The 27,544-nt window shown below is 49.1% G+C and overlaps 1 protein-coding gene across 2 annotated transcripts in view; it reads right to left on the reverse strand.

Moving 5' to 3' along the window:
• ADAM12 (ADAM metallopeptidase domain 12) overlaps positions 1 to 27,544 on the reverse strand; it is a 326,152-nt gene that overhangs the window by 16,983 nt on the left and 281,625 nt on the right. For both annotated transcript variants that reach the window (XM_034663422.1, XM_034663423.1), the window contains exons 12-14: positions 16,843 to 17,020; positions 12,027 to 12,116; positions 10,374 to 10,569 (exon numbers count right to left, since the gene is read on the reverse strand). In XM_034663422.1, coding sequence (XP_034519313.1) covers positions 10,374 to 10,569; positions 12,027 to 12,116; positions 16,843 to 17,020 — 464 coding nt within the window. The remainder of the gene's footprint in view (positions 1 to 10,373; positions 10,570 to 12,026; positions 12,117 to 16,842; positions 17,021 to 27,544) is intronic.

Here is a 27,544-nt window from a genome sequence, read left to right on the forward strand (position 1 = left end):
TCCCCCTGCTTGTGTTCCCTCTCTTGCCAGCTGTCTCTCTCTCTAATAAATAAATAAATATCTTAAAAAAAAAGTCCTAGAAATCTACTGTACAACAGAGTCTATAGTTATAATACTATATTGTATACTTAAAATTTTGCCAAGAGGGTAGATCTTATGCTAAGTGTTCTCTCTCTCTCTCACGCGCGTGCGCGCACACACACACATATACACACACACAAATGAAGAAGTTGGAAAGAATCTTTTGGAGGTGATGAATATGTTTATGGCATCGATCACGGCGACGGGTTCATGGATGTATACTTATCTCCAAACTCATCAAGGTGTATACATTAAATACGCACAGCTTCTTGTATGTCAATCATACTTCAGTAAAGTGGCTAAAAACAAGTCTGTTTTCCATGCCACATCCTCTGTACTTTTAGTTCATTTGGATGCTGACCTTTTTATTCTGTTGTGATGCTGTCACTGGAAATCTTATTTTTAGGTACAAGCACCCATTCCTCCAACAGTGATTTTGCTTTTTCCTATTTGCTCAGCAGGTGTATATTCATGGTTTCTATAACCTAATCATTCATCCTGTTGCTTGTCAAAGTGATCTTTTAAAAGCTCTTTTAGCAGAATAAAAAAAAAGTGGAGGCATGAAGTCACACCCCAGGCATAATTACACAGGTGATAAATGTCCTTGTCTTTTCTTAAACCCAACTTTGTCAGTCGACCTCAATGAACCTTCTAAATACACTGACAGACATTCCTGAGGCCCAATGTGCCTTTCCAACAGGACTGTGATAGTCAGAAGACAAGACAGAGAGATTATGAGGTCGGTAGGAAACCATTCTTTCTGATGGATAGCTTTTTGGGGGTTCCGTGCTTTCTATCTGGGCATGTATGGGATCTAAGGAACCAATGAATGTTTATCAAATTCCGATTGCTTTTAGAAGACCTCCTCCCTTTTGGTCTCTATAATCAGCCCTGCTGCAAAGTTGGGGGAGCGAGAGTTCAGGACTGAGAATGACGTAGGCTGATCTGGGGTCAACCCTCCATACCGAGGACGTTGGTAAAGTTACATGTGCTCTAGAGACTCTGTTCCCTCATTTGTAAAACGACTGTGAGACTCTGTGAATCCCTAACACATAGCAGGCTCTCAGTAAACCTGAATTATAATAAGGACAGCCATCGATCATGGGGAAAAGGAAGTCTGGCTCCTGGGCATTAAGAATGGGAGGATGCATGAGGGAGGAGAGAGCTCCTTTGTGCCTGCTCGTGTTTACAACATGCACCATGTTTGTAATAGTTCACAATTATTTCCATAAGGGTTTTACATCTGTCTCCTTTACAGATGATTGTCCCCAGTGCCTAGCATATCACAGGAAACCAGTGAAGAGTGCTGAATGGCTGGATAAGTAATTGCTGAACACTGGGACACGAAGGGGAAGAGAATCTCCTTTTCTGAAACCCTGGGAGGTTTTGTACATACTTTATATGTTAAATAAAAACTATAGTCATAGCTCAAGGATTTCAACTTCCCTACATCTCTCCCCTCCTTAGTCATTTCAGGGAGTGAGGCTCCCCACTGCCCCAGGCCCTGTGCTTGTTCTCGACACTCTCCCAGCCTGCTCTAGGCTGGGCCTCCAGAACCCCATCTCACTGCACAGGCACACGGCACCACCTTGGAAGAGGCAGTAGGAGATCTCAAGTAAAGACCCTTTAGTCTGAGTCCTTTATATATTCCGGGGACAAGGGCACCTTCCCTGTAATTCCTTTCCTCACCCTTAAACAAGCCAGCACACACACCTGAAATGAATGAGCATATTTAGGTCACCACCATGCCATCTGTTGGGTACCCCCACTGTTAGGTTTGTGCTGGGCCCAGCATGCAGTTTTTGTTTTTTTTTTAAGATTTTATTTATTTATTTGACAGAGATAGAGACAGCCAGCGAGAGAGGGAACACAAGCAGGGGGAGTGGGAGAGGAAGAAGCAGGCTCATAGCAGAGGAGCCTGATGTGGGGCTTGATCCCATAACGCCGGGATCACGCCCTGAGCCGAAGGCAGACGTTGCTTAACCGTTGCGCCACCCAGGCGCCACAGCATGCAGTATCTTTAATCCTTCTAACCACCTTACAAAGTCCACACATCCCATTTCACAGACTTAAACACCAAGGCTCAGTGTTCTGGCAACTTGCTCAAGATGGTAATGTTGAGTAAGGGGTAAAGCTGGACTTGACTCATGACCTAAGCCGAAGTCCATGATCTTTCTATTCAGCTGCCTCCCTCTTAGAAACCACCTAATTAGCGACAGACTCCTGTCCCTGCTGGTCCTTTCTCACCAGAACCACCAGTCAACTCCTGTAAGCTATCTATTCTCGGGCGCGGCTCTTTCTCCACCAAATCTTTTTCCGAGGATACCTTGACAGGCTGCGATACTGGCCACCCTGTGTTTATTTCTCAGGTAATGGTAATGAACGGAACTGGGTGACATGCCCTTGTGTCTAAGAACACTCAATGGGGGTCTTCCTCCAAGGGGGGGGGCAATTGAGAGAGGCAGTAAACATTTTTATGCCTCTCTGTTGAATCTCTACTGACTCGGGAAAAGAAACGAAAAACCTGGAATATGGTTCCTTGAAAACTTCTGGGGGCCAAAGTCAGTCCATAAAGAAGCAAAGCCGGGTTGGGTTGACCAGTAAAATTTACTCCACTTTGTTAGAAATCTGCTCAGTGGTTTGAACATTGCAGCCTTCTAAAGGTCGACTTTCTGTCCCCCCCAGGAAACCAGTAACTGTCTGTATACAAGACTTTTATTCATTTCAGTTCTCACCCAAAACTCCAGGGTGGGAACAGGAGAAGCCACGTCACGCTGATGCAGCAGGAAGATGTGTCATCGGTGGGACGTGGTGACGACACGCTTTCTATAACATGGCAAAAAAACCCCCTCACGTTTGGACAAAGAATAGGTCATGCTTTCGTCAGCTACGTAAACTTGGGGGTGGGAGAGATCTGTGAAGTCAGGGACCCGAACGCACGCTCGATCCCTGTCACATGCAGTCTTCCTTTATCTGGAGAATTCACAGAAAGCACGCTATTACGTGTAATTCACCGTCCACCATGACGGAAAAGATCTTTGCCTTCCCCATCCTCAGGCACTGAGGGACGGACAACTTTTGTCCATGCCCAGACATGGCTGTCTGATGTGGGTGGGGGACAGTGAGTGCAGCAGGAAGGAGGAGGCTGGAGCAGAACCCCGTTTACAATGCTTGCTCTCAGCCCACAGGGCTTGCCTTTCCTACTCTGGAGTCTCCATGTTGGGATGAGAAATCTTGGTGTGAAAAACATGGATCTTTAAAAGCCAAGAGGTTTAAAATGAATGGAACTGATTTTAGAAATATATAAGCAGTGGAGACTTGATTCAGACCATAACACGCCCTGCTGCTTCCCCAGCCCCAAATTCAGGCTGGAGGAAGGTGCCACACAGGGTTCTGGGCCACATCTTGGGACCAGCTGGCTTGCGGCTAGAGGCTGGGCACTGCTGGGCTCCAGGCCTGTCAGCACAAGCCACTGCACTCGGGCCAGACCCCTCCTGCGGGGTCCTCTCTCTCCCAGGAGAGCCTGCGCCGTGGGAGCGGCTTCCTTGCCAGAGGGCTCTGTGTCACAGGTCATCGATTGGGTCCATGATAGCTACGTGACCAAAGCCAGGTAAACTAGCATTTTCCTTGGAACCTGACTGCTGGAGCCGGTTGGCTGAGGGTCCTGGGCTGCTGGGTTGCTCGACATTGCTGACCTCGTCCTTCAGGGCCGTCCTCCATCACCACTATCCCATGAGGCTGGGGTCCACCCTCCTTCTCTTATCCATGCTGTAGGGGCTGCCCCCTCCTTAAATTTACTGGCTTTGTTTTGTTTTTGCCTCCTGTGATATCCTGAGGCTCCTGCCTCACTGTAAAAACCCAGAGCAGACAGCGGTGGTGCCTCAGGCCTGCACAAAGCAGGTGTGTGCCAAGAACGAATGAGCGATGAGCCACGGGGAAGGCAGTTTGGGGAAAGCACGTCATGTCTCAACCGCCCTCCCCAGAGGAAGTCAATTGTGATTTCTGCAGAACAAAGCATCTTGGGTAAATGAATGCTGTCCCCTGGCTCATCTTTCCCGTGGCTCTGGATTTTCACTTACTCCTTTACATCAAAGGAAATATTACCACACTGTCTGATGAGGAAAGAAGATATAAGGTCATTAGGAGACAGAGTTTTTACAAATAGAGGCAAAGTAAGAAACCGTATGGGCAGGACAACCAGAAAGGGGACTCGGCGCTGACCTTGGGAACAGATACAGCTCTTGCGTTCAAAGAACACATCATTAAGGAAGGAGAGTAGGAACCATGAACCCCAGAAACAAGTTTTGAGCAGCCCTGGCTGTGAGAACTTACTGAGGCCGGTTCTGAGAGCGGAGCAGGGCTCGGCCAAGTGTTTCACGGGGCTGTCGCTTAGAGACAGGATGGTCAATAATTTCAGAAGCGTAAATGACTTCTACCCCTGGTGTGAGGTTATGAAGGCACAGAAATTTGGGTGCAAAGTTGCCACACTTAACAATGTCTGTCTTCACGTTTTCACGAAGACACTTCATGTCTGTCTCTTGGAAGAAACGACAACAGTGTTCTCATCGCTGTGATAGTGCATCAATTTAGAGCCTTTGAATTCTTAATAACAGAACACTTGGATGTTTTGCCATTATCCAAAGATAAAATTTAGCCTTTCAGAGGGAATTCTGACATCACACTGTACTTTACAATTACACAGAAAGTGATGGATTTTAATTACCAGTTTTATCTTCAGAGGGATAAAACTTAATATTTGTAATTGTAGTTTGGAAGTTCCAATGTCATTATGTTTTTTGAAAGAGAGTTGATGACATCTTGCATTAAGCCCACAATTTACTTGATCTAATCTTTTCCTTAAAATGACTCTATTATGCAAATGAACTTCTCACGTTTGGGCAGATGGGCTCCTCCCTCCCTGTCACTAACTGTCCCGCCCCGGCCACTCATACCCACAAAGGCCCTCTTTCAAGCAACTGAAGGCTGGCCCGTTGTCCTCGTATTTCTCCCTCTCTTTCCTCCAAACTGACCTTTGCATTCCATGGAAAATGGAGCCCAAATGAACAAGTTTTATCACTTCCTTCTAACGCAGTGGGACAAAGGGAGCCTCTCCTGCCTCTAGACAATATGACTCTTGGCAAAAGTATCTTCTCTTCCCATCGCTCGTCACCAGAGTTGTAGGTGATTAGTAAATATACTGCCCCAGGTGTATCATAATAACGCAAACTCATTTAAAACAGCCTTGCAGATAAACACTGAATATTTACCAGCCCATAAAAATTGTCTGGCCAGCTCACACTGCATAAATCAAGTGACACTATTTTCTGGTGAGTGATAAAATAGATAAAACTAACATATTTCAGGACTTCCCTGATGCAAATTGTTTGTGGCTCTAGACATGTAGTTATCTGTAAGATTAATTTCCAAGTAACGCTTTCAGTAACCATGGTTCAGATAAACAACGTTGGCAAAAGTAAATTTTCTGCCCGAAGAAAAATATCCAGCTGCATTTCAGAAGGAATAAAGGTCATATCACATGGACAGAAAATCTTTGCGGCTATTAAGACTAAACTGGACTAAGGGAGCTAAGCACAAGTTACAGTTTGAACCGCAGATAACATTTCCATGCCTGACATCAACATATAAAGCCTCGAGAGACAACATGTAGGGAAGAAGAATGGGGGGGCCTGGGAGGGGGTAGAATTTAAACTCCTCGCCAACAAGAACACTACCAGCACTAATTGGGAAAAGAAATAAATGAACGAAAACCCCGAAAGGTATTCTAAAAGGGTATTACTTTGCTAGTGAGGAGCTGTTGCAGGCATATGTTTTGAATTTTCTATCATTCTATTTGTAGAAAGATTTGGAAGCAGGATTATTTTATTGAAATATAACGCCAGATTGAGAAAAGTCCATTTCAAAAGGGAATAGCGAGCTGGAAGGAAGGGCTTTATCCGGCCAGTGTTTGGGCAGCCAGGTCTGGAGACTGACGGATGTCCTGAGTGTAACCGGATGCTTCCGGATGACTCGACAGTTGGGTCGGGTCACTGGGGTGCACGTGGCACAGACCAGCAGAGCAGGAGCCCAATGACCCTGGAGCTCTGAGTTCCTGGGCCTCACAGGGGAACTAAAACGACCCTCCAGCAAATGTGGTCCAGAGCCCAGCGCGTTTGCTAACCATGGGGAAATGAAATATTGCAAATGTGTTCCTGACCATAAGTTTTCCCTCTCTGAATCATGGAAAGCTAATTTAAACCAAGCATCGTAACACAACATTCGAATGCTCTCAGCCTGGTGCGTCTCACTGGCCAGCGGCCTGGCTGAGGAAGTCACCCCTGACCCCGGGATTGTGAGGGTCACATCCTGACTCTACTCCGGGTCCAGGCGAGACCACAGAGGGACTGTAGAAAGTATGTCACTATGGCAGAATCAGGGCTCCTGAGTCAGCATCTTATGATAGCTGGACACCGATGAATATTTAATAAACGAGAGAACGGGGTGACAAATGATCATCTATGCTCTCCAGGTTATGGTCCAAGCTCTGGACAAGCAGAACTGCTTGCATTTCCCTGGAATGGCCCCATGTTTCTGCGCGCCTTGAGCCCTGCTAGTCCGTGTGCAGGAAATACCCCTCCGCTCCACCCCTGCCAAACGACATCTCTAGGGCCACCTCGTCTAGAACGCCTTCCGGGTTGGCTCCACACCCCACTCCAGGCTGAGCCCTCTCTCTTCCACGGCCTACCATGTCAGCGCACTCCCTACAGCCCCAGGATGTGAGCATCTTGCTCTCTGGTCCGTGAGCTCCCCGTGAGCTCAGTCTTCTTTCTAGAGCTCAGATTTACTAGGCTCCACGCACCTAGCCTGTGACCGCCCCTGGTGTATTACCCACGCTAGGTCATAGGCTGTGTTAGAGGACATCAGTACACCCTCGGGGTGGGCATAGTACAATCCCCATTTTACAGACAGGCCCAAGGTTGACTAGTCTGTTGAGGGTCACCTCGTTAGTAAGTAAGTGATCTGTTCAACACCCATGGGAGGCAGAAAAGCCCCCCCACCCCCCAAAGAGGCCCACGTCCTAATCGTCGGAACCTGGGAATAGGTCACCTCACATGGCAAAAGGAACTTGGAGGATGTGATTAAAGATTTGGGGTGGGGCGATTCTCCTGAATGGTCTGGGGAGGTGTAATGTGGTCACAGGGCCCTTATCCTAGGGCAACAAGAGGGTCGGACGCAGAGAAGATGTGACGACAGAAGGAGAAGCCAGAGAGAGACAGAGACTGGCAGATGCAGCTGCTGGCCTTGAAGACGGAGGGCGGCCGTGAGCCCAGGAACGCAGGTGCCCTGGGAAGCTGGACGACGCAGAGAAAGTCCTCTCCCCAGAGCCTGCAAGAGGGACGCTGCCCTGCCAACAGCTTCGCTTTCAGGCTCCTACCCCGCAGAACCGTAAGGTGACAGATTCGCGTTGTCGTAAGCCACTACATTGGCGGCGATTCCGGACAGCAGCCGCGGGACACTCAGTGCCCGTGAACTAGACAACAGGGCAGCCGCACGGAAGGAAAGGAGCGCACTGCGTTCGCAAGGAGCTGGTGAAAGGCCCTTCTGAGGAGGAGCGGAGGGCCGCAGCCGGCCCTGGCCTGCCCGAGCAAGTTTGTACGGCCATCTGAAGGGCCGAGAAAGGATTGGCTGAGGGCCACTGAACCCTGGGAAGGCACGAGCCTGAGGTGGGTCCCCGAGCTCGTCATTTCCAGGCACCCCGAGCACCCCTGACGCCGGGGAGGCTTAGTCCCCACACAGTGACCCTCTCACAGCAAACGTGCCACGGCCCAGGCAGAGGCCTCCTCAGTCCTCATGCGGGGCGCAGGGAGAGGAGAGGCGGGCTGGGGCCTCCGGAGCAGCAGTCCTGCCCAGGAGGTGGAGCTGACCCCCGGGCAGTCAGGCCGCCAGCCGCAGGGATGTAGAGAATTCACAGGAGGTAACTTCCTCCTGCTCTTGCTTTTGAAAAGCTCAGCGTGTGAGTCAGGTTGTCAGTTTGCCTGCCTGTCTGGCTGTCTCTCGCTTGCTCACTCGAGTGCTCTCTCTCTCTCTCTGGTCAGGCAGCTTGAGAAGGACTCATGTGATGAGATAATAAATACCAGCCTTGGTCACCAGGAATCCGAGGCATGCAGCCAGCTGAGTCACACAGTGGCGGTGGCTCAGAGCGAGCCGTGGAGCTCCGTCTGACCTCACTGTGGAAACGGGGCCAGACGCAGTAACAGAGCAGGGCACCAAAGAGCACATTCTACTCTGAAAGCTCCCAAGTGCTGTGTGTGCTCTGGCCACAGAACGCTTTTTTGGAATGGAGCATTAGAACATCTCCTGTAACTCGAGAACGGGGAGATTACGGAGTCCGGAGAAAGGCTGGGAAGGAATGGCCACTAGGGATGTCTTAGGCCACGAGGACTTGGCCTGCAGCAGTAGCCGCTGTCCCAAAGTGACCTCACTTGGCTGAAAGGTGTCTGAAGTCACGAAACCATTCAGAGCCCATCCAACCCCCTGACACATGTATAGTGAGTGCCTTCTTTGTGCTTGTCATCGCAAGGCTCCCTAGCAGGAGAGTGAGAGACCCCCCCCCCCCCCGCACCCTGGCCTGGGGTTCCCTCTGGCCCAGCCAGCGAGAAGGCCAGGATGTAGGGCTGGTCAGGGTCCAGAGATGAAGCACAAGGCCCCAGATACCACAGGCCTCCTCCTTCTGTGCCCAAGTGGATCCATGAAGCCTGGGAAGCACTGGGAAAGCTCCTCACAGATACAGGGAGGCCTGAGTAGGGAGGGGCATCTTTGGCCGGTGGGGCAGAGGGCTCCATGACAGGACCCAACCCTTAGAAACTTCTGTGCCTGTTCTCCCTGATTGCTCGTGGCTTTCACATCACACTGAAAACCCAGGCTCTGAGGATCAGTCATCATTTTCTGCCCTAGTTTATTGTCCTCATCCTGAAACCAAAACCTCACAATGAAAGTCTGACAAGGGCCCGTATCGGATTTCCCTCCCCCTGGAACTTGCCTGGCTCTCTGCCTGGCTGACCACGGTGGCCTTGCCATGGCTGGTGTCTCTGGCCAGCATTGAGGTCACCTCTGCAAGGCGGCGGGAGGAGGGAGAATGACAGGACTGGGTGGGGACCGCACTCTTAGAAAGTGCTCTCCATGGGATTTACTGCTGGAATCCTGGAGCCGGACAGAGGCAGCAAACCCTGGGGTGGGGAGTCCACTGGGCCCTGGCTGTCCCCCAGGGCCCTGGACCTCTGGCCCCAGATGGGTCAACAGAGGACATGCCCAGGGGACTGATTATCGCTCTTTTGCAACCAAGCGTCTGTTCGACTGCGGAGCTTCTGTGGAACTGGTTCTTTGGTGCGACTGTATGTGTGCACTATATATGGCCTTTGGGTCCACTGGCCTGGGTTCAAATCCCAGCCTCACAACCTCACAACACTGACTTCCAGTCTGTGAATTGGAGCTTCACTTTCTCTACGCTCTAGTCCTTGTCCCTACCTCTAATGCTGGGCGTTAGAAGGGACAAGTCATACCGAGCATCTGGCCCAGCATCCTCTACACAGGAAGCAGGGAGCAGACAACCTCTAATTGCCCCACAGCCGCTTCCTGGCTACCTGCCCATCTGGGCACCTTTCTTGGAGCACACAAGTCTATCACTCTGCGTTTAGAACCAAAATGGCTTTCAAGGCTCTTAAACACCTGTGTCCATGTTCTTGCTCTGAGCTCTGGTATCCAGGCCTCCCATTCCAGCAGTCCCGTCGTGTGCCTTCCCGTCTGAGCCGGCTTGCTTCTCCTTGCGTCAGGAGCAACCTCTCCCTGTCCTTCCTGGTCACACGCTGCTCAAGCATCAAGTCTGCAGTGACTTTCTCTTTGGCACCCCAGCTTTTGGTTAGGGTCCTTGTTTGAGCACAAGGAGCACTTACATAATCAGAGTGGATGGAAGGTTCTATCTGTAAGTCCGACTACCTGCTAGGCTATCTGAGGCCAGGGATCATGGCTGATTTTTCTCTGTCACTCCCTAGGACACACAGTAGGGGCTCACACATCTCTCCTCATTGGACCACACTGAGCCCTCAGGACAGGCTCCAGGGCAGCACCCGTTTTTGCCTGCTCAGTGCCTGGCCTGGCCCCAGACCTACCAGGGAGCCAGTCACTGCCGCTGAACGGAGGGAAGCTTTGGAGATGGCGCACTGCAGGGGTGATGCTTGTGGGAACAGAGCGAGCTCCCCAGCCCCACTGCTCTGCGCCCACGGGTGGCAGCCACCTACCTGGTCCCCAGAGCGTGACGCACTGCTGCTCGTGGGTCTGACAGATGCCGTTGTAACAGTAGCCGTCCACCCCCTGACACGCGTGCCCGTCGTGCAGGTACACGTTGGCCGGGCAGTGTGGGCTGGCCCCTGTGCAGAACTCTGGGAGGTCGCAGGAATTGCTGGAGTCCCTGCATGCTGTTCCCGCAGGCTTCAGCTGGAAAGAGAGGCTGTTTATAGCACGTGCACTGCGGGAAAGGGGGAGCAGCTTCCCGGCAGCACCCCTGGAGCAGAACGGAGCAAAGCCGTCCTCATGAAGCCTCACATATAAGGGCAAGGACTCCAAAGCAAGAGAGGCACAGAGTCATTAAATAAATAGAATCTTGCTCTGGGGTTCACCTTTCCATTATGGGGGGGGGTTGGGTGCAATCAAGAGCAGCTTAATTCCATGCAATATTAGGGTTTTCTGCCTAGTGGACAAGCTGGCTGCTGGCACCTGTCCCCAGGAGGTGTGGGCAGGGAGTGCTGGCTGATGGGCTTCTTCCTTCTGAAGATCTCTGGGGGCCAACACCGTCACGTGTTTTATGACGTGTGCACTCACAGTGTTCCCACTGTGGCCCAGATGACAAAAATCATCCCGAGGGCTTAGTCACAATATTATCAAATCATGGAGTTGGGAACCTGTCTGTAGGACTTCACGGGGACAAGGAGCAATGAGGCGAAGCAAGGGAGCTACAGAAGATGCTCGGAGCCATTGGCCAACGCCTCATCCTTTCGTGGTTGAAGACAAGAAGGCTCAGAGTGGCTGGTCAGAGGCCGCACAGCCAGCGACCTCCCCCCTGCTCGTCCCCGACACCCTCCCCCGCCAGCAGCTGTGTGCCAGGGGCACCAGCTTCCTTGAACGCTTCCCCAGAAGTTAATCACAAGAAGAAAGAGCAGGAGGGGTGTTTCAAGCCGGACGTAAGATAGTGTAATGCACTTCGGAGTCACAGGGCTCTAGTGGGGGAGCCAAGAGGGAGTTTCCTGCGAGCAGCAGGCCAAAATCAATTGCTTAATTAAAAAAAGAAATAAAGTCTACCCTTGGAATCTTTGAATCAAAAGCTCAGGCTTCCAGTCTGTCAGATCTCAGCTCTGAAAAATGAGACAAACAGTGGAATTGCCAAAACAAACCCAGTCATGGCGGCAGGAAGGGCCCAAGTAGGAAACTGCCCGGTGGGCCCGGCCGGGCCGGCCAGCACCTTCTGTTAGGAGGACGTCAAGATCGAGATGTGGACAGAAGACCTGGAGCAGCCCCGATGGCTTCTCGGGCCCGGCCGGCAGATGTTCCCGGGATCAAGCAGAGGTAGAGTGACGGGGCGGGGGGGTGGCTCTCCAGGTGTTCCCACTGTGGTGAGGGGACCTCATGCGTCTCCAAAGGCGCAATGGGCACATTTAACACTGAGCTGGAGTTTTTTGGCACCGTTGCCTCCAACTCACGAATAAATAACTTATCACAGGTGAGTTAGCACTGAAGTGCACATTTCATATGTAGGTCGGGCGACAGGAAGAACAGGTGGTGGGGACACTGGCTTGTGCGGTAAGGAGCTACAGTTTCCACAGCACAGGGGTCGCGTGTCCTGTCTCAGAGTGGAACCTGCCGAAGCAGGGGGTGGCCTCGGGGCCAAGAGAACTCACCTGACAGTCTTCGCAGCATAGCCCGTGGGCGCACACGGCTTCTGGCTTCAGGGTGCACGTGGTGGCGTTGCAACAGAGATTCAGACATTCCTGCAGAGGGGAGTGGGGTTCGTGGGACACGGTTGTAGGGGGCAACTACTCATGGCAGGCGGGGGCCATAAAGGGAAGCAAGAACCAGAAGGCCTGGCCCTTGGACTAAAAACCAGCCTGACCGAGAGGATCTTCATCTGTGAGAAAGCCAAGCCTTGGGTAAGCGCTTATGAACGGAGGGGAAAGAGCTGGAAGCCCCAGTGCCTTTCGCGGAGGGCAAGGGAGCCTGCGCAGGAAGGCTGGCTGCCGAGTCCAGCCAAGTGGGCCGCGGGCGGGGCTCTGCAGGGAGCTCTCGGGTGCGTGCGGGTCTTCCTGCAGTGAACTCTATCAGGATCACTGGCATACTTCAAACTTATTATTTCAAAATACACAGAGATGTGTACCAACGCAACTCTTCAAATACTGACCCTTTCCATCTGGAGCATGCCGGCAGGAAATGAAGTCAAATCAGCTGTGTTTGGACCACAGTTCCCTGCAATCCTACCAAACGCTGTAGCCAAGACTCCTGCTCAGGACAGGTGGGCTGCCTCACCTGACAGGGCACCTCTCCGGTCGGAAAGGCACAGGACAACGACCAAGGTCACTGGAAGGCTGTGCTCGCTGATTTGCAAGGGATTTAAACAGATAGATCAAATATCAGGTGCACTGTTCTCTCTGAAATGAGAGAAAATTACCTCCTTTGTTAAGCTGTGCTCCACAAGTACCTGCTTTTTTCTAACAAAAAACCCTACAAGAGATGGACACCTTCGCTTTGCTGTCCACGCAAGGTCTATAAATGTTAGTGTATTCGTGAAGCTCTTGTACTTTAGAACATCCCAATGACTTAGAGTTTACACATTTTAGAAGAAACTGAATTATCAGAAGGAAGAGTTCATGGGGTCTTTAGTATTAATTCATCGATGTCGTTTTATTTAGCATATGACATGAGCAAAAGAATATATATATTAGCTAGAGTGAAGCCAGCCATGTACTCTTTTAAGGGTACAGTCGTTTACTCCTGAAAACCATTTTCTGTAAATGAATTTATCCTCAGTATTATAAATGCAATTCACAACATTTTGTTGATAATCCAGAAGGTTTAGGACTATCCTAGGTCTCTGACCTGTACCCTACAGAAAACTGTGGATTATGCTCTCGTTTGGTGTTTACCATTTGCCCCTATTATACATACGTCCAAAGTTATTAAATTTTAAATTTGTTCTAGGACTTTATAAACATCCGGAGTGTATAATATATACAATAAGATAAAAGTGCCAACCAGAAGTCATAGCTGTAACCTTCATGACAGTAAGGGTTTCTAACTCAGGGACTTACAATCTCATAAAGTTTAGGAACTTGGTCTTTTTCTTTTAAAGGAGCCCATTGATTGCATTCCTGACCGGTGCCATCAAATATACAGCAATGTCATCCTGCTCATTAAGGTCTAAATGGCTCTACTAATGACACACTAACCAAGTTACGGATCTCCCTGAGCTGCTAAATTAAATCAGCCCTCTGAAAACTGGGTCCTAAGATTCTTTGAGAACTACCTCCCCCCACCCCGACCAAATCACCAAATAATATAAGCAGCCGCTCAAATGGAAAGGCAGCCAAGCAGAATGGCTTTGACTTCAAAGGGGATTGATAATGTGAGAAAGATAACTAAGTTTAAAAGATATTTGCAGGCTACTGGCATTCTATTGACTTTAAACAAGGAGATAAGGCTGCTTTCCCAACCCTGTTAGCTGGATGAATGAGTGAGTTGTCAGGATATCCTTATGGTGGATATAAATCCCATGCCCTGTATGGAAGGCTTCAGCAGCCACTTGCCTTTGGAACTACCCAGGATCTATTTCTTCCGCAGTACTGTATTTATCAGAAGAGACAAATTCCTCATCTGCTGATACATTTATTATTTTAGGACTCAATAGAAAAGTTCAACAGAGCCAGTGAACACTAAGTCTCCAAATGGAAAAAAAAAATAATGAAGCCATTAGAGAACTTTCTGCAAAAGCCTCGTCATTCTTGGGTTGTGGGCGGCAGACCCCGATTCCTCGTCTCAGTGCACCAAAATGTCTACTGTAGACATCCCGGTGCACCTCCTTACAAACAGTGATTACTTCCGGGAGCAAGGGGGCGGAAGCTGGGTCCAGTTGTGAGCAGGGGAAGTTGTTCTGATACCATTCGCTCATTGATGTGGTGATACAACAAGTCCCTCTGTGGGTCAGGGGTGCATGGGCCGATATGAAGCACATGGGTAACGAGCATTTGCAGGGCCTGACCACTGGGTAGGAGGATGCAGGGCCCAGGTGAACTGAGCCCAGGTCTGATTAAAAGTTTTGGTTAAAGCAGTTTGGAAACTGGATATGGGGCGTTACACTGTTAGATGCAGTTTGAAAAGCGAAAACTAAAGAACTGCAAATTGAAGCAAGAGCCTTGCCTATGACTTCGAAAGATTTCTTAGACAGAAGGATTTTGGATGAGAACGACAGTTCTCTTCAAATGTCAAGAAATTATCCTGTGAAGAAGGACCCTAACCACAGACATACACAGTTGGGAACTACGTTCAGGAAGAATATGGCTCTCTGTAAGGAGGGAGTAGGATTTTATCAGTGCTGTCCTGCGATACAGTATCCTGCCCAGGGAGATAGGAAGCACCCTGCCAAAGCCATATGCCTCCCTGATGGAGGCGAAGTTGAGGGTCACATCAGTGGCTGGGAAGTTTCAGGCACTCAAACATTTGCTGACGTGATGGTGGTGGTGGGGTGCTGGTGGGATGGTAGTGATGATGGTGGTAGGGATGGTGGTGATGATGGTGGCAATGATGGTGTTAGGGATGGTGGTGGTGATGGTGGTGGTAGTGATGATGGTGGTAGGGATGGTGGTGGTGACAGTGGTGGCAGTGATGGTGGTAGGGATGATGGTGTTAGGGATGGTGGTGATGATGGTGGTGATTGGGATGGTGGTGGTGATGGGGATGGTGATAATGGTGGTAGGGTTGGTGGTGGTGGTGGTGGCAGTGATGATGGTGGTAGGGATGGTGGTGGTGATGACTGTAGTGGTGACAGTGGTAGGGATGGTGGTCGTAGGGATGGTGGTGGTGATGGTGGTGTTGGGGATGACAGTGGTTATGGTAGGGTGGCAATGGGGTGGTGGTGGTGGTGATGGCAGGGGTGGCAGCAGTGCCAGTAGTGGTACTACAGCATGGAGCAAGCGACTACTGGTGGTCATTCTAAACCTGAGAGCTCATGACTCTATGAAGAACTGTCAAATTCATTTAGATTAAATAAACAATTACAAGGAGTTCAAATCAAAGACAAACCTTTTTAAGTCCACATGGCCTCTCCTGAGAACTATAGGTAATTTTAAGTAATTTTGTTTTTCTTCTTCAAGTAATTAACAAAATCTCTAAGGAAATTCCCCTTTGCATATCCCATCCCATGACAGTTTCAAGTTTTCCTCTACTAATCTTAAGAGTTTTTCTAGCCCCATGTGTGAGGACCTGCAATCCCCATACAACAATCACCCCCAGCACACTGTGAGCACAATTCCTGCTGCTCTGGACAGTGCTGCTATCACGGGTGAATTCTGGGTTTGGAAAGGGCACGCAGACATTTGGTGGGACCACCCCTACAAGCCCCATCCCCTAGTACATTCTTGTGGAAATGGCCAGACTGGGCCCAAGATGGGTCTGGTATGGGAAACCATGGAGACTTGGAGATGAAACAGATGAAAAAGGTTCTACAATCAGTTGCCTGTCTGATAAGCACAGGAATGGCAGGGATAGCCCAGGGTCTCTGTACATTTCCTTCCACCCCAGAACCCCCTTTCAGAGCAGCTCGTCCAAACACACTCTTCCGAAGCCCTCGCCAAGCCTATCTCTGCATCTAGCTAAGCCCGCCTTGAACCGTCTGCCATTCCAGCTGACATCAGCTCTCGGGGAGGGAATCCCACATGCCACGGCTTGCTAGACAAACTGCTTGCTTTGATTTATTCTAAACACAACCTCCTCCAAGCTTCCAGGAGGCACTTGTTTTTACCAGGAGATCTCACTGCGTCCTGTCTTTCTCTTCCCTTCTCAAGATCATCCAGAGATTAAAAAGTGGCTTTTATAAATTTTAGGTTGATTAACTTTATCTTGGGTCCTACGGAAAGAAGAAATTTTCCTGACATGGGCTGGGAAACGGGGTTAAGTAAGCCCTTTGCTGGATAAAAATGTTCCCTGCTTTTGCTTATTGCTTCTGAAAGCTAATGAGCGCAGAGGCAGAAGCCCGGAGCCTCGAGTTGTGCATACAGACGAGGCTCGGCATCAAGCAGAATTGCAACGCGGGCGGGAGCTCTTGGTTCAGAATGTATGTTGCTTATTCAGATTCCCCTCTGGTCGCTCGCCTCACAAAGAGAAAGAAATGATGCTTATTAGCCATCTGAAGCTAGCATTCCAAAGCTTTCTTCTCTGTTAAACTCCAAGCTAAATGCTTTTTTATTGTTCTTGTCCTCATCTCACCTCACCTACACCTGTCCTTCAATACAGAAGATCTTTTGTTGTTTCAAACCAGTGCTACAACTTATTCTGTGCCATCGTTACAGCTCAGGGGGGCCACCCTGGCTCGTGCCGCTATTCTAGGTGGCCGTTTAGGACTTTCCATCTGAGTTTCTAGCACTTCCACCCTGCTGCGTCATTCTTGCAGGTGCACGTTCCTTTGCCAGCCATGGACGCGAGGCAACAGTCCCGGGACGTGTCTCTTACCTCGGGCTCCCCACAGTCGCACTCCTCTCCTTGTTCCACGTAGCCGTTCCCGCACTTCTGGCCCCCGAAAGACTGCTTCACTTCCGGCAGGTTAAAGAGGCACATCCCCACACCTTTCTCCAGACTGACCTCCAGGTCCTTCTTGCTACAGCTGCTGAACACCACGGGGAATGGGAACCTGCGAAGGAGAGCTGGCATAGTCAGTTGTCAAGGCACAAACAGGCAGGTTCATGGCACCTGCTGACGACACCTGCCACGTGTCCGCTGTTTGTCCCCGTGAACAAAGGCTTAACTACCTCGCACAGAATGAGGCACGTTCAGCTACCTCCCGATATCCATTCCCGTACGTGCCCACACTACTGAGGAGGTGCTCTATCAGAGAGGAAGTGGCCTTGACAGTTTTCAAACCAACATATTTAGCCAGAATGTCATTATGGACAATTATTAATGGTTCTGTAGGAAATGATACAATGAAAAATGAATTCTTGGGTCCTGCAGCTTCCAGTCTGAACACATACCAATGTCTGTATTGGAAAGTACAAAGAAGATACAAGTACAAATGACTGTGTTTATCAATTCCACGGTGCCATGGACGCCACCCCACTGTAGGTCAGGGCCGGCTGATACTGGCCTGCGGGTCTACGAAGGGCAAATCCCTGCTTCCCAAAGCATAGCTGTGAGAGAATGGAGGCGGCCAGAAGTGCAGGTCCTGCTCTTGCCTCAAAATCCCAGGGCTACAAAGGGATGTGGCAAAGCTGGCCAACTGCCCTGCAAAGTTCATGCTCCCCCTTCCATGGTCTAGAGGGGCTGTCCCGTTCCCTCACTCCAGGGTGGGTTCTATGACTAATTCTTGGCAATGGGACATGAGCAGAGGTGAAGTGACATGGAGCGCTTTTGGCTGAAGGTAGTTAAGTGAGTGGTCTTCTTCAGGTCCTTTCTTTCCCCGCTGCCAGCTGAGCTCAGGGTATTCCAATGTCCTAGGAGATGAAGGAGCCAGACACGGCACCTGGTCCTGACTCAGTGCTGGGAGGGAATTCACCTGCAGCTTAGAGCTCTGGGCTGTCATATGGAAGGAAAACACCTCTATTACGGTAAGCCACTGAAAATTAGGGGCTTGTTTCCTACCGCAGCTGTTACCCAACACAAGTATCTCGCTCTCTCTTCTCCTATCTTGAGGCAGCAATGATCATAAGGGACAAGCATGCCAGAAACCCAGAAGGTTTTACTACCTAGTGAGGGAACAGGGACCTGCTGACCAGTAAAGCCTAAACACCTTCTTTCCATGCAGACATTGAGGATGAGATTCTAACTGGATTCTGATCAACCGGCCAAACCAATGCGAGCAGCTCCATCTTCCTGAAGATGGCAGACTGGCCACCGTTTGATACAGTTTGGCAATATTTCGAGAGCAGGATAATATCCTCGTAATAAACAGGTAACACTGTCTTATCCCCCGCAAGTGTTTTCTACCAATCTCGGGTTATTAACTCTGGAGTAGAATTCTAATCTATAACTAAATTGGTATGTGCAAATCTTGCTCTTGGATGGAAAGGCAGTAATAAACCAGGACTTATTTATAGTGCTGTCACAAAGTTCCTTTGGAGATTTTCTTTAACTTTCCTCGGCAGACAGATTGATCATTTTGATATCAAGAATAATGCTGAATAGCTTCAAATGATGATCACAAGAAAAGTCTAATTTTATCAATTTAGAAGTGCTTTGTATTGAAAAGACAATGGTACATTACTCAGGGAATTGAGAGTACCTCCTCACTTTGCAAAGAAATAAGTTTCATCAAGGCAAGGATCAGACTTTCTTCTATGTTCAGAGTCCTAGGACACTTACATATGTCAGGGCCTGATCCAGGAGACCAAACATCATTCCCATGTGCTATGCAACCAGGTGTTGTGATGAACTCTTATCAGTTCATTCTGGAAAGGAACTGATTTCTAGACTGTTTTAACAGTTCATTAGGAAAGATACTAGGATCACCTGTAAATCCCAGGAAGGATTTAGAGCAAGAATAACATTGATTGAGAAAAGCCCAGGGAGAGAGTGGTATGAATCACCGTTTCACAAGGGGGCAGAGAATGTCCACTAATGTCCAGAGGCTAGAGGGCGAAGGCCAGCTCCAGTCCCAGCTCACACAAGTCCTCCTATCTCAATTGTCTTGCAAAATAACAAATAGCTATTGGGCTTTGGGGAGATGACGTTAAAGAAAAGGGATAGATAGTAATAAGGTGAATGAGATCAGTTTAAATCCAGGATTTAAACTTCAGAGTGTTTGGGAGAGGAGAAGAGATCCTTGTTGGCAAAACCACATTTGCGTGCTGGTGCTAGATGCGGTCAGAAGTAGAGCCATCTGTGCAATAAATTTCTAGTTCTCTTAGAAATAGGGGGATGAACACAACAGGAAAATCCTGACTGTCATGAAGCTTGTATTCCAGTGGGGCAGGAAGGTAATGCATAAGGTAAGGGGGGGGGCGAGTAAATGTGCTAGAAAGGGATGTCAAAGAGAAAAATAAAACAGGCAGGAAGGAGAGGTTGTGTGTGGGAAGAACAGAATCTTTAGGAAGGCTGGTAGGGAAAGACATCACCAGGGGTGGGGGTGGCATTTGAAGCTCTCGCCAGAAGGGTGTGAGGGACCAAGCTGTGGGCACATCTAGAGGGGGAATGTTCCAGGCACAGGGGAGAGCTGGTGCAAAGATACGTGGAGAGATGTGACTGGACTAGAGGAATTTGTTCAGTAGACGGCCCCTAGGCCACCTAAGTTCATGCCGACTGCAAGGAGACGACCAGGGAGTATCATTAGGCGGTGGCGGGGGGACTCTGCCCTACATGGACCATGATAATGGCTGAAGGCATTTTTCATAAGAACTTCAAGCTCTTATTATTTTCTCCCTTTTAAGCAACTTAAAAAAAATTATTTGATAAAGAGCTCGCACGCATGCAAAGGAGAAAGGGGCTGAGGGAGAGGGAGAAAGAGTCTGAAGCCGACTCCATGCTGAGCCCTACACGAGGCTCAATCTCACAACCCTGCGATCATGACCTGAGCCGAAACCAAGAGTTGGCTGTTCAACCAACTGAGCCCCACAGGCGCCCCGAGCAAACTATTTTTGAATGACAAGCAAATAGAGAATATTGAAAAATTATATTTAACCTAATAGCCCTTCCTCCAATAAACAGAATTTAGTGAGGTAAAATTTCATATCTGCAAAGGGAATTTGAAAGGCGCCAATTATTAGATTCCTCTAATATGATACAATCCTAATCGACACATATTTGAAAATGTTTGACATCCAAATAACCACTGGTGGCACAAGGTCTAGTGAACAGTTGAGGTCTTGGCTTATGGAGTCAAAGAACAGTTCATTCACCTTGATGAAAATTTGCCAACGGACCATGAACAAGGTATAGAAACTACTCCCCGGGACGGTGTCAGAAATCCGTGGACAGGACCTACCAGCCAGGGGTTATTAAGATGACTATTTCTTCAGTTCAGTCACAAGTAATAGAATGACACCAGGGAGATGCTTGGCATGGCCAAGCTCATCACCCCACTTCCTAGGTGCCAACTCTGCCTCTGAGCTTTGGATGACAGCAGAATTAAACCTTTTGGGTAGTATGTTCACTACTCTTTCATGGAATCACTCACTTATTTACTCAAGAAGGAATCTTCAAGAGTCTATTATATTCAAGGGAACTATCATACACACCCATGCCCCACACCGCCTCTCCATCCATAGAAATAAAAGATGGACATATATTTACATATATATAAATGTACCATGCATATTTAGCCATATAACATAGAATTTATATAAAAAATAAAATTATATATAATTATAGTGTATATAATTACATTTAGTTAGTATATACATATATATATTTTTAAATAACTATGTATTGAGAAACTTCTTTAAGCTGGGTGGCATGGTGGGTGCTTTCTCATAGGAATATTTATTTCTTTTTTAAATACTTTTTAGCTTTTAGACTTAAAATTTCAAAGCAATCCAGCGAGACAGGTATTACCATTCTCATTTTGCCAATAAGAAGAAGGATTGGTTTAAGAGTTTGCAGTTGGGGGTGGCAGACACTGAATTTGATTCCAAGTTCAGTTATTTAAAAACCCCATTTTCTTCACGACTAAGGTCAGTGCACACCGCATTACCTGTAGGAAACTGCCAGAACGTGGACAGTGATCAATAAACCCTCGACATACTGATATAAACAGGAAGGACACATCCTCCCATTGCCCAACATATGCCTGGATCAGCGGTTCTCAAAATGTGGCCCCTGCATCAGCATCACGTGGCAAGCTACCCCACATGCAAATGTCCAGGCCCCACCCAGGCCTACTGAGTTAGAGAAACTCAGAGGTGGGGCCCAGCAACCTGTGTTTTAATAAGCCCTCCAGGTGATTTTTTTTAAAAGTGGAGGTACAATTCACATAACATAAAGTCCACCTTTTAAAAGTATGCAATGTGGTAGTGGTTAGAACATTCATAATGTTGTGCCACTGTCCCCACTAGTAATTCCAGAACGTTTGTTTTCCTTACCTCACAAGCAAACCCCATACCCATTAAGCAGTCACTCCTTACTCCCTCCTCCTCGCAGTCCCTGTCAACCACTAACCTGCTTTCTGTCTCTTTGGATTTGCCTGTTCTGGGCATTTCATAGAAATGGAATCATGCATTAGGTGACCTTTTATGTCTGGCTTTTTTCACTTAGCGTAATGTTTTCAAGGTTCATCCACGCTGTGACACTATTTATCAAAATTAAGCTTTAGGGACAACTGACCTAGATTTAAAATTCAGAGGTCATGAAGGTAACAGGGCTAAACCATACCTACTTAGGTCAGAAAGTAAGAAATACAATCTAGGTGCATCAAAGGTCACCTTTCATGCACTCAAATTAGAAATAGTTCTGTTTTACACTGTGGTTCCATTTTCTAAGGAAAAAAGCCCAATGTACAGCATTTTGAAAACATGATGTGATTTTTAGGCAGGTGCTAAAAATTCCCTGAATATCTGTCTTTCAAAGCCACATTCAAATTATGAATAAATTTTCAAATATCTTTCAGTGATACACCAGAATGACCAACTAACCATCACACTACACACTAATTAAGGTTCCACGGAAGGTTCTGGTCGCAAAACACAGGGTTTCTGTTCTGAAGCAAGTTCCTTCCTCTTGCTTCCAACTCCATTGTATGGAAATTCTGCCTTCCTTTAGTTGGTACTTTTCCTGCCTCAAGGTAGACTCTGTTCCCTGTAGCAATGATGAAAAGAACCCTGCCTTGGGCCACATAGTTGCCCATAACATGGGAGATCTTCTGCAGCCCAGGGTCAGTAGTTTAGAAAGACAAGCCTCAGTTCCTTCTAGAGCTTTCGGGAAACTCATCACAATGTGCTTTTTAACCCTTCTCTTAGTAAATTATCCCAAACAGGTCAGAACAGCCGCTCATTGAACTGACAGATGGCAGTGAAAGACTGGTGCGAAGCAATAAAATGGCAGGAGTATCTAGAAAAGAAGCCATTCTGCAACATACTTGCTTTCAAATGATTCTACCTAGGACCCAGAAAAAGTGCTGCTTTCCGCTCACGGGCAGACGCCACGCCGGAGTGACTGGCTCCTGCCCAGACGTGACCCCTTCTGTTACACACATCCGCTTCTGCCTCTAGTTTTTAACCACCAAGGACACGTGGGGGCAAATTTACCATGCAGAGTGCAAGGTCAGAAATAAAGAGTGGACAAAACAGCTGGGTGACATGGGGAAAAAAAAGCAAAACAAAACCCACTTTTCGAAAGAGGAACGCCACTTACGGCTTCTCACTGTAAAAGCAGCCCCGGCTTAATATTTTAGCCATCACAAAGCTGCCAAGTAAAACATTATTAGGGGTTACTTTTACTTTGACAAATCTGCAGTCAGAAAATTCTTTGCTTGCAGGCACCTATCGTGCACTTCCCGGCTATATTCTTGGGGTGAACCACACTAAGCCAATTTATCAGCCCAGACAGAAGTCGGGAGTGATCTGCCTTGTGAAAGCTCTCCGGGTCTCATCTGGAGACAGTGACCTTTCTTGTTGGAAGCGAGGCAGCCGGGGAAAGCTGGTGTGACCAGGCTAGATGCAGGGGGCCTGTAGGTGACCGTGCGCCAGGTTTCCCGAGACGCCCTCGCCTCTAATAAATGTGTGTTGGGTCCCAGAGTCTGGGTTCCTGGCTCCGAGTTCTGGGGGTGACATCAGTCTGTGTGCTGACTGTGGGAAAGACACGGAAGTGACCCGAGGAAGGAGGGGAAGTGGCCTGCGCAGCTGCTGAGAGCACCTTGGGGCTGACACAAACGTGTGACAGGAAAAGCCAGCGTTGCAGGAAGCCGGGATGGATGGGAAGCCTTCCAGATTTGCTTAAATCGATCGGAAAAGAAAAACCACCACCACCACCGCCGCCTCACTTCTCCCACAGCTGATAAATGATTAAGGCATAGCTAGTTTTAGAAAATATGTTGCCGACATTCTGCTTCCCACTGATCTCTTTTGCAGACTCAAGTGGAGTTTTATTTCCTCCTGACAGCAGAAGTGACAGAGGCGGCAGGCCTGGAGGGGGGAGGGGAGCTCTTTACCTGCACGAGTTGCACGGAGCAGGTGGAAAAGGGGAAGACGGTGTCTGAGCACCCCATCTATCAAAACTAAAGCCACGGTTTAAAACCGAGCCTCAGTTTTCACATCTACAGAATGGGGTAACAACGACTACCTCACATGCCATGGGTCAGGATCAGTGAGCCTCCGACAAAAACGGGGCGAGTCTCCGGTGAGCTTCAAAGCACCGTGAGATGCCGGCCGCCGGTATTCGTAGGAAGCAGCTGTATTTCTTTTGAGAGTTGCTGCTTTGGCGACTTCAAATTACTGACTGCGAGTGCCTCGTACATTCAAGGCCTTAAAAACATTTCGATAGGATGCAGGATTTATCATAACTGCGGCCCCAACACAGCAATCTTTAAACTTGAAACTGTAAAACCACAAGTCCATGTGGGCTTGAGAGGAAAACGATCTAGGAGGCCAAGGGACCATCAGGCAGCTAAGGACGATCCCTCAGCTGAACACACATACGGTGTGAAAGGAGCAGAAAGACCAAGCTCCAGAATGGAAGGGCCTGGGTTTCTCTCGCTCCACCGGGACAGGGACTCGGGAGCAGAAACAACCAACCCACCCAAACAAAAACGCATTTGGGCGCCTCTTACCTGCCACGCAGACGTGTTGTCAGCAGACCCCGGCAGCTCTTTCCCAGTCCTTCCCAAAGCTCGGGTCACGTGAGCACCCTCCCCATCGGCCTCCAGCCCCATCCTCCACAGCTGAGGCCAGGCCCGGAGCTCAGGGTGGAGCGTGACCCCGAACCCAGCACACCTGGCCCCTGTGCTCCGAGAACACCACCTCGTGACTCACTATCATCCGCCCCAGAACCTTTCTCAAAAACAACTCCTTAGTTTACGGTTCGGAGCGGCTTCTACATGTCCCTCCTCCCTCCAGGAGCACAAACTCCATGTGACCATCATCTTCTCTTCCTGGTGGAGCCGGAAGCCAGTTTAGAGTGAGAGGGTACAGGACGTCACCGTTGGGATGGACCTATGTGTTCAAGATTCCAACCAACCACTCTAGGGCATCTTCAAGAAAATCTTTAGGTTGCCCACAGCCGGGCCCAGGACTGAACACTGCCCATCAGCATGCGCGGAATTGAGGTGCAAGCAGGAAGGTGGTGCTGTTGGGACCGGCCTGGCCTCCGGCAGCCTGGCAGGGTGGAGGTGCCGCTTGAGGAGGCCGTACCCCGGCAGGTGCTTCTTGCCCGCACGTCAGGGAAGATGAGCATAGATATTAACAGCAGTTAGCATTGGTCAGCGAGCCCCTGTTGTGGGCCAGGAGCTGCGGGGCCTTCTCACTCACCCATACTGCCGTGAGTCAGATTACATCGTCCCGATTTTGCAGGTGGGGATCCTGAGGCTGCAAGAGGTTATGTATCTTGGCACAGTTATCTCAGGTCTCAAACAGCTCTCTGACCTGAAGTCCCATGTTCTGCGCCTGCAGCCACTTTGCTTCCACGGCAGTCAGGAGCCCTCTTGGAGCGGCTTCCAGAAGTTACTCCCAGGGCGGGGGCTTCAGGGCAGTCCCAGGCATGACCTGGCACAGATGACTGAGCCGGGAGATTCAGCATCCGTGAATGGGCAGCTGTCCAGATGCCTGGGCTCCCGGGAGTCAGGTAGAGGCAGGGCAAACCCCGAGACCACGCACGTTACCCCAGGCACACCTTCAGGTAGCTCTCTGAACATCTTTGGTTTTATGGGAAACAAAGGTTGGGTCTTGGGATTTATCCAGCACACCAGAGGTCAAGCCGGGGCCAGGATGCACGCACCTGGGGGAGGTTGCGAGACTGTTCTGGCCCCAAGCAGTTGTGGGCAGAGGAAGGGGACTTTCACTTGGAAAGCGGCGTGACTCTGCTGGGAGGTTGGGGGGGGCAGAAGTGGACCCGAGTCTGCAGCCTGCCGTGGGGGCACAGGGCACAACCCTGAGAACACTGGTTCGCACACCAGAACGAAACCCAGGGTGACCGAGAGGAATTCCTGCTGTCAGCTCCAAGAACGGAAAGTGACTGCATTAGGGCTAAACGCGGACCCAGTGGGCCTACTAGATGGGCCGCAGAAGGCGAAGGAAAGCACCAGGCCAGGAGCAGATGATCAAAAAAACGTCCGTAGTAGGACATGTCCACTGTTAATAGCAAACACCTGGGATTCAGAATGAAGCCATCTGTGGCACATTATAATTCATGTTTTTACATGTGAACTTTGACCTCTGCTCCTCCTCCCTGGAAACCAATTAAAGCACAAATGTAATTTCCTAGATTTTTTAATAAAGAAAGATACTAACTGAGCTCCGCCGGTCAGTGGAGAGGTACACGGGAGGTCTCTGGATGTTACCAGAAATTAGACCTCTCACTTCAGTGTGCTGACGGCTATTTCCTCTTGAACCCAGGCCTGAAGGGCAGGGGGCTCAAGGGCGCGGGAGCGGCCCATTAGAGGCTGTGTCTTAGATGAGTTTCTCAGCTTCATTATAAGAAAAGGCCCCTGTGTCTGCATGGGGCTCATCAGGGACCGGGCTCTGGCCGATGCAGACAGATCCAGAGGAGAGTAAGGCACGGTTTGCATGCCCAAGATAACCCTGTTCTCGTCCCCCTGCCCTAGCAGACAGGTCTGCATAGATTATGCCAGTTGCTTCTGTTGGCTCTGAGAGTCTATAACAGGGAAAACGCTTTTAGTCAAATATGATAGAGGAAGTAGTCATGCTAGATACCTTCGAGCCACCCACCAGGACTGAAGTTTCCATGTTCTCGTTCTGTTCTTGTCTCACTGAGCTCTGACACTGGGGTTGCCATTGGGGTGATGAAGGGCTGGCCCCTGGCTCCAACCTCCACCCCTGTGCCCAATGATTCCGAACCAAAGGCTCCCTGCTCAGACACACGTGTGGAGGCACGGAGGAATGGGCCAAGAACCAGAAGCTGTGCGCTGACATCTAGAGTCTGATTCCAGTTAGCTGTGGGGCCGCTAGGCTCCCCAAACCTCAGTTTTCTCCTCTGTAAAATGGAGGTGATTGTGTTTGCCCTCTTCTCGTAGGCACAATTAAATGAGAAAGGATATATGAAAGTTCTTTGCAGACTGGAGAGTGGTCTATGAAGTCCACAGGGCCTTACCCTTACCACTATTTTTAGATTTTTTATTTTTGAGCCCTCTCCTCCCACTTCAGCTAAATTAAGCAAAGCGTTCAGGAGAAGCCATTTCAGGAAGGATCCTACTTCTTGAAAGCAAATTGCTCCTGTCACCCTGATCTCCAGAGTATGTATGAAAAAAGCAATGGACTCAGCCTCCTGTTTACCACCTATTTCCCTGGGATTTCTCAGCTTTTATTATAAAAGACAACAGTCTCAGAGTCTTCTCTCCATAGGTTTAGTCATTATACAAAAGGTGGCCTCACTCTGCATACATCTGATTGTGCTGCAATCACCATCCATCCGTCTGTCCATCCATCATTCCACCCACCATTATCTATTCATCCACTGACCGATCCTTCCTTTCTTCCAGCCATTGTCTGTCTGTCCATCCTTCCACTCACAATTATCCATTCATCCACTGTTCCATCTCTCCATCCATCCATCATTCCATTCATCATTATCCACTCATCCAGCAACCCATCCTTCTATCCATCCATCCTTTCATTCAAGAAGTATTTATTTTACTATGTGCCAGGCACTGTTTTAGGTGCTGGGGACTCAGCAAGGACAAGACACACAAAATTTCTGACCTAGTGGAGCTTGAAGTGGGTTCTGCTGGATATTGTTGGTTGCAGAGAGGCCTAAAAGTTTACCCTTGACCTCACGCTGGAGCCTCCGTGCCATATGTCCTGGGGAGAGGAGGAAGCCATGGGTGTGTGTATGTGTGTGTGGGAGGGGGAGGGAAGCACTGGCAGAATTTCAGCTATAATGTTTTCACACATGTTCTACCACAAATAAAATGCTGGATTAACGAGCAATGACAGGAAATAATTCTCTGCTGTTGTAACATAAGTTGAAGGAAGTTTGCAGAACTAAATGGTTTAAAATTGGGGCAGCTTGCCTGCCTCCCAGAAGTCGTCCAGGGACACTGCTCTGTGCCGAGAAGGCT

This window comes from Ailuropoda melanoleuca, chromosome 6 (genome assembly GCF_002007445.2).
Source record: "Ailuropoda melanoleuca isolate Jingjing chromosome 6, ASM200744v2, whole genome shotgun sequence".
Taxonomy (NCBI): domain Eukaryota; kingdom Metazoa; phylum Chordata; class Mammalia; order Carnivora; family Ursidae; genus Ailuropoda; species Ailuropoda melanoleuca.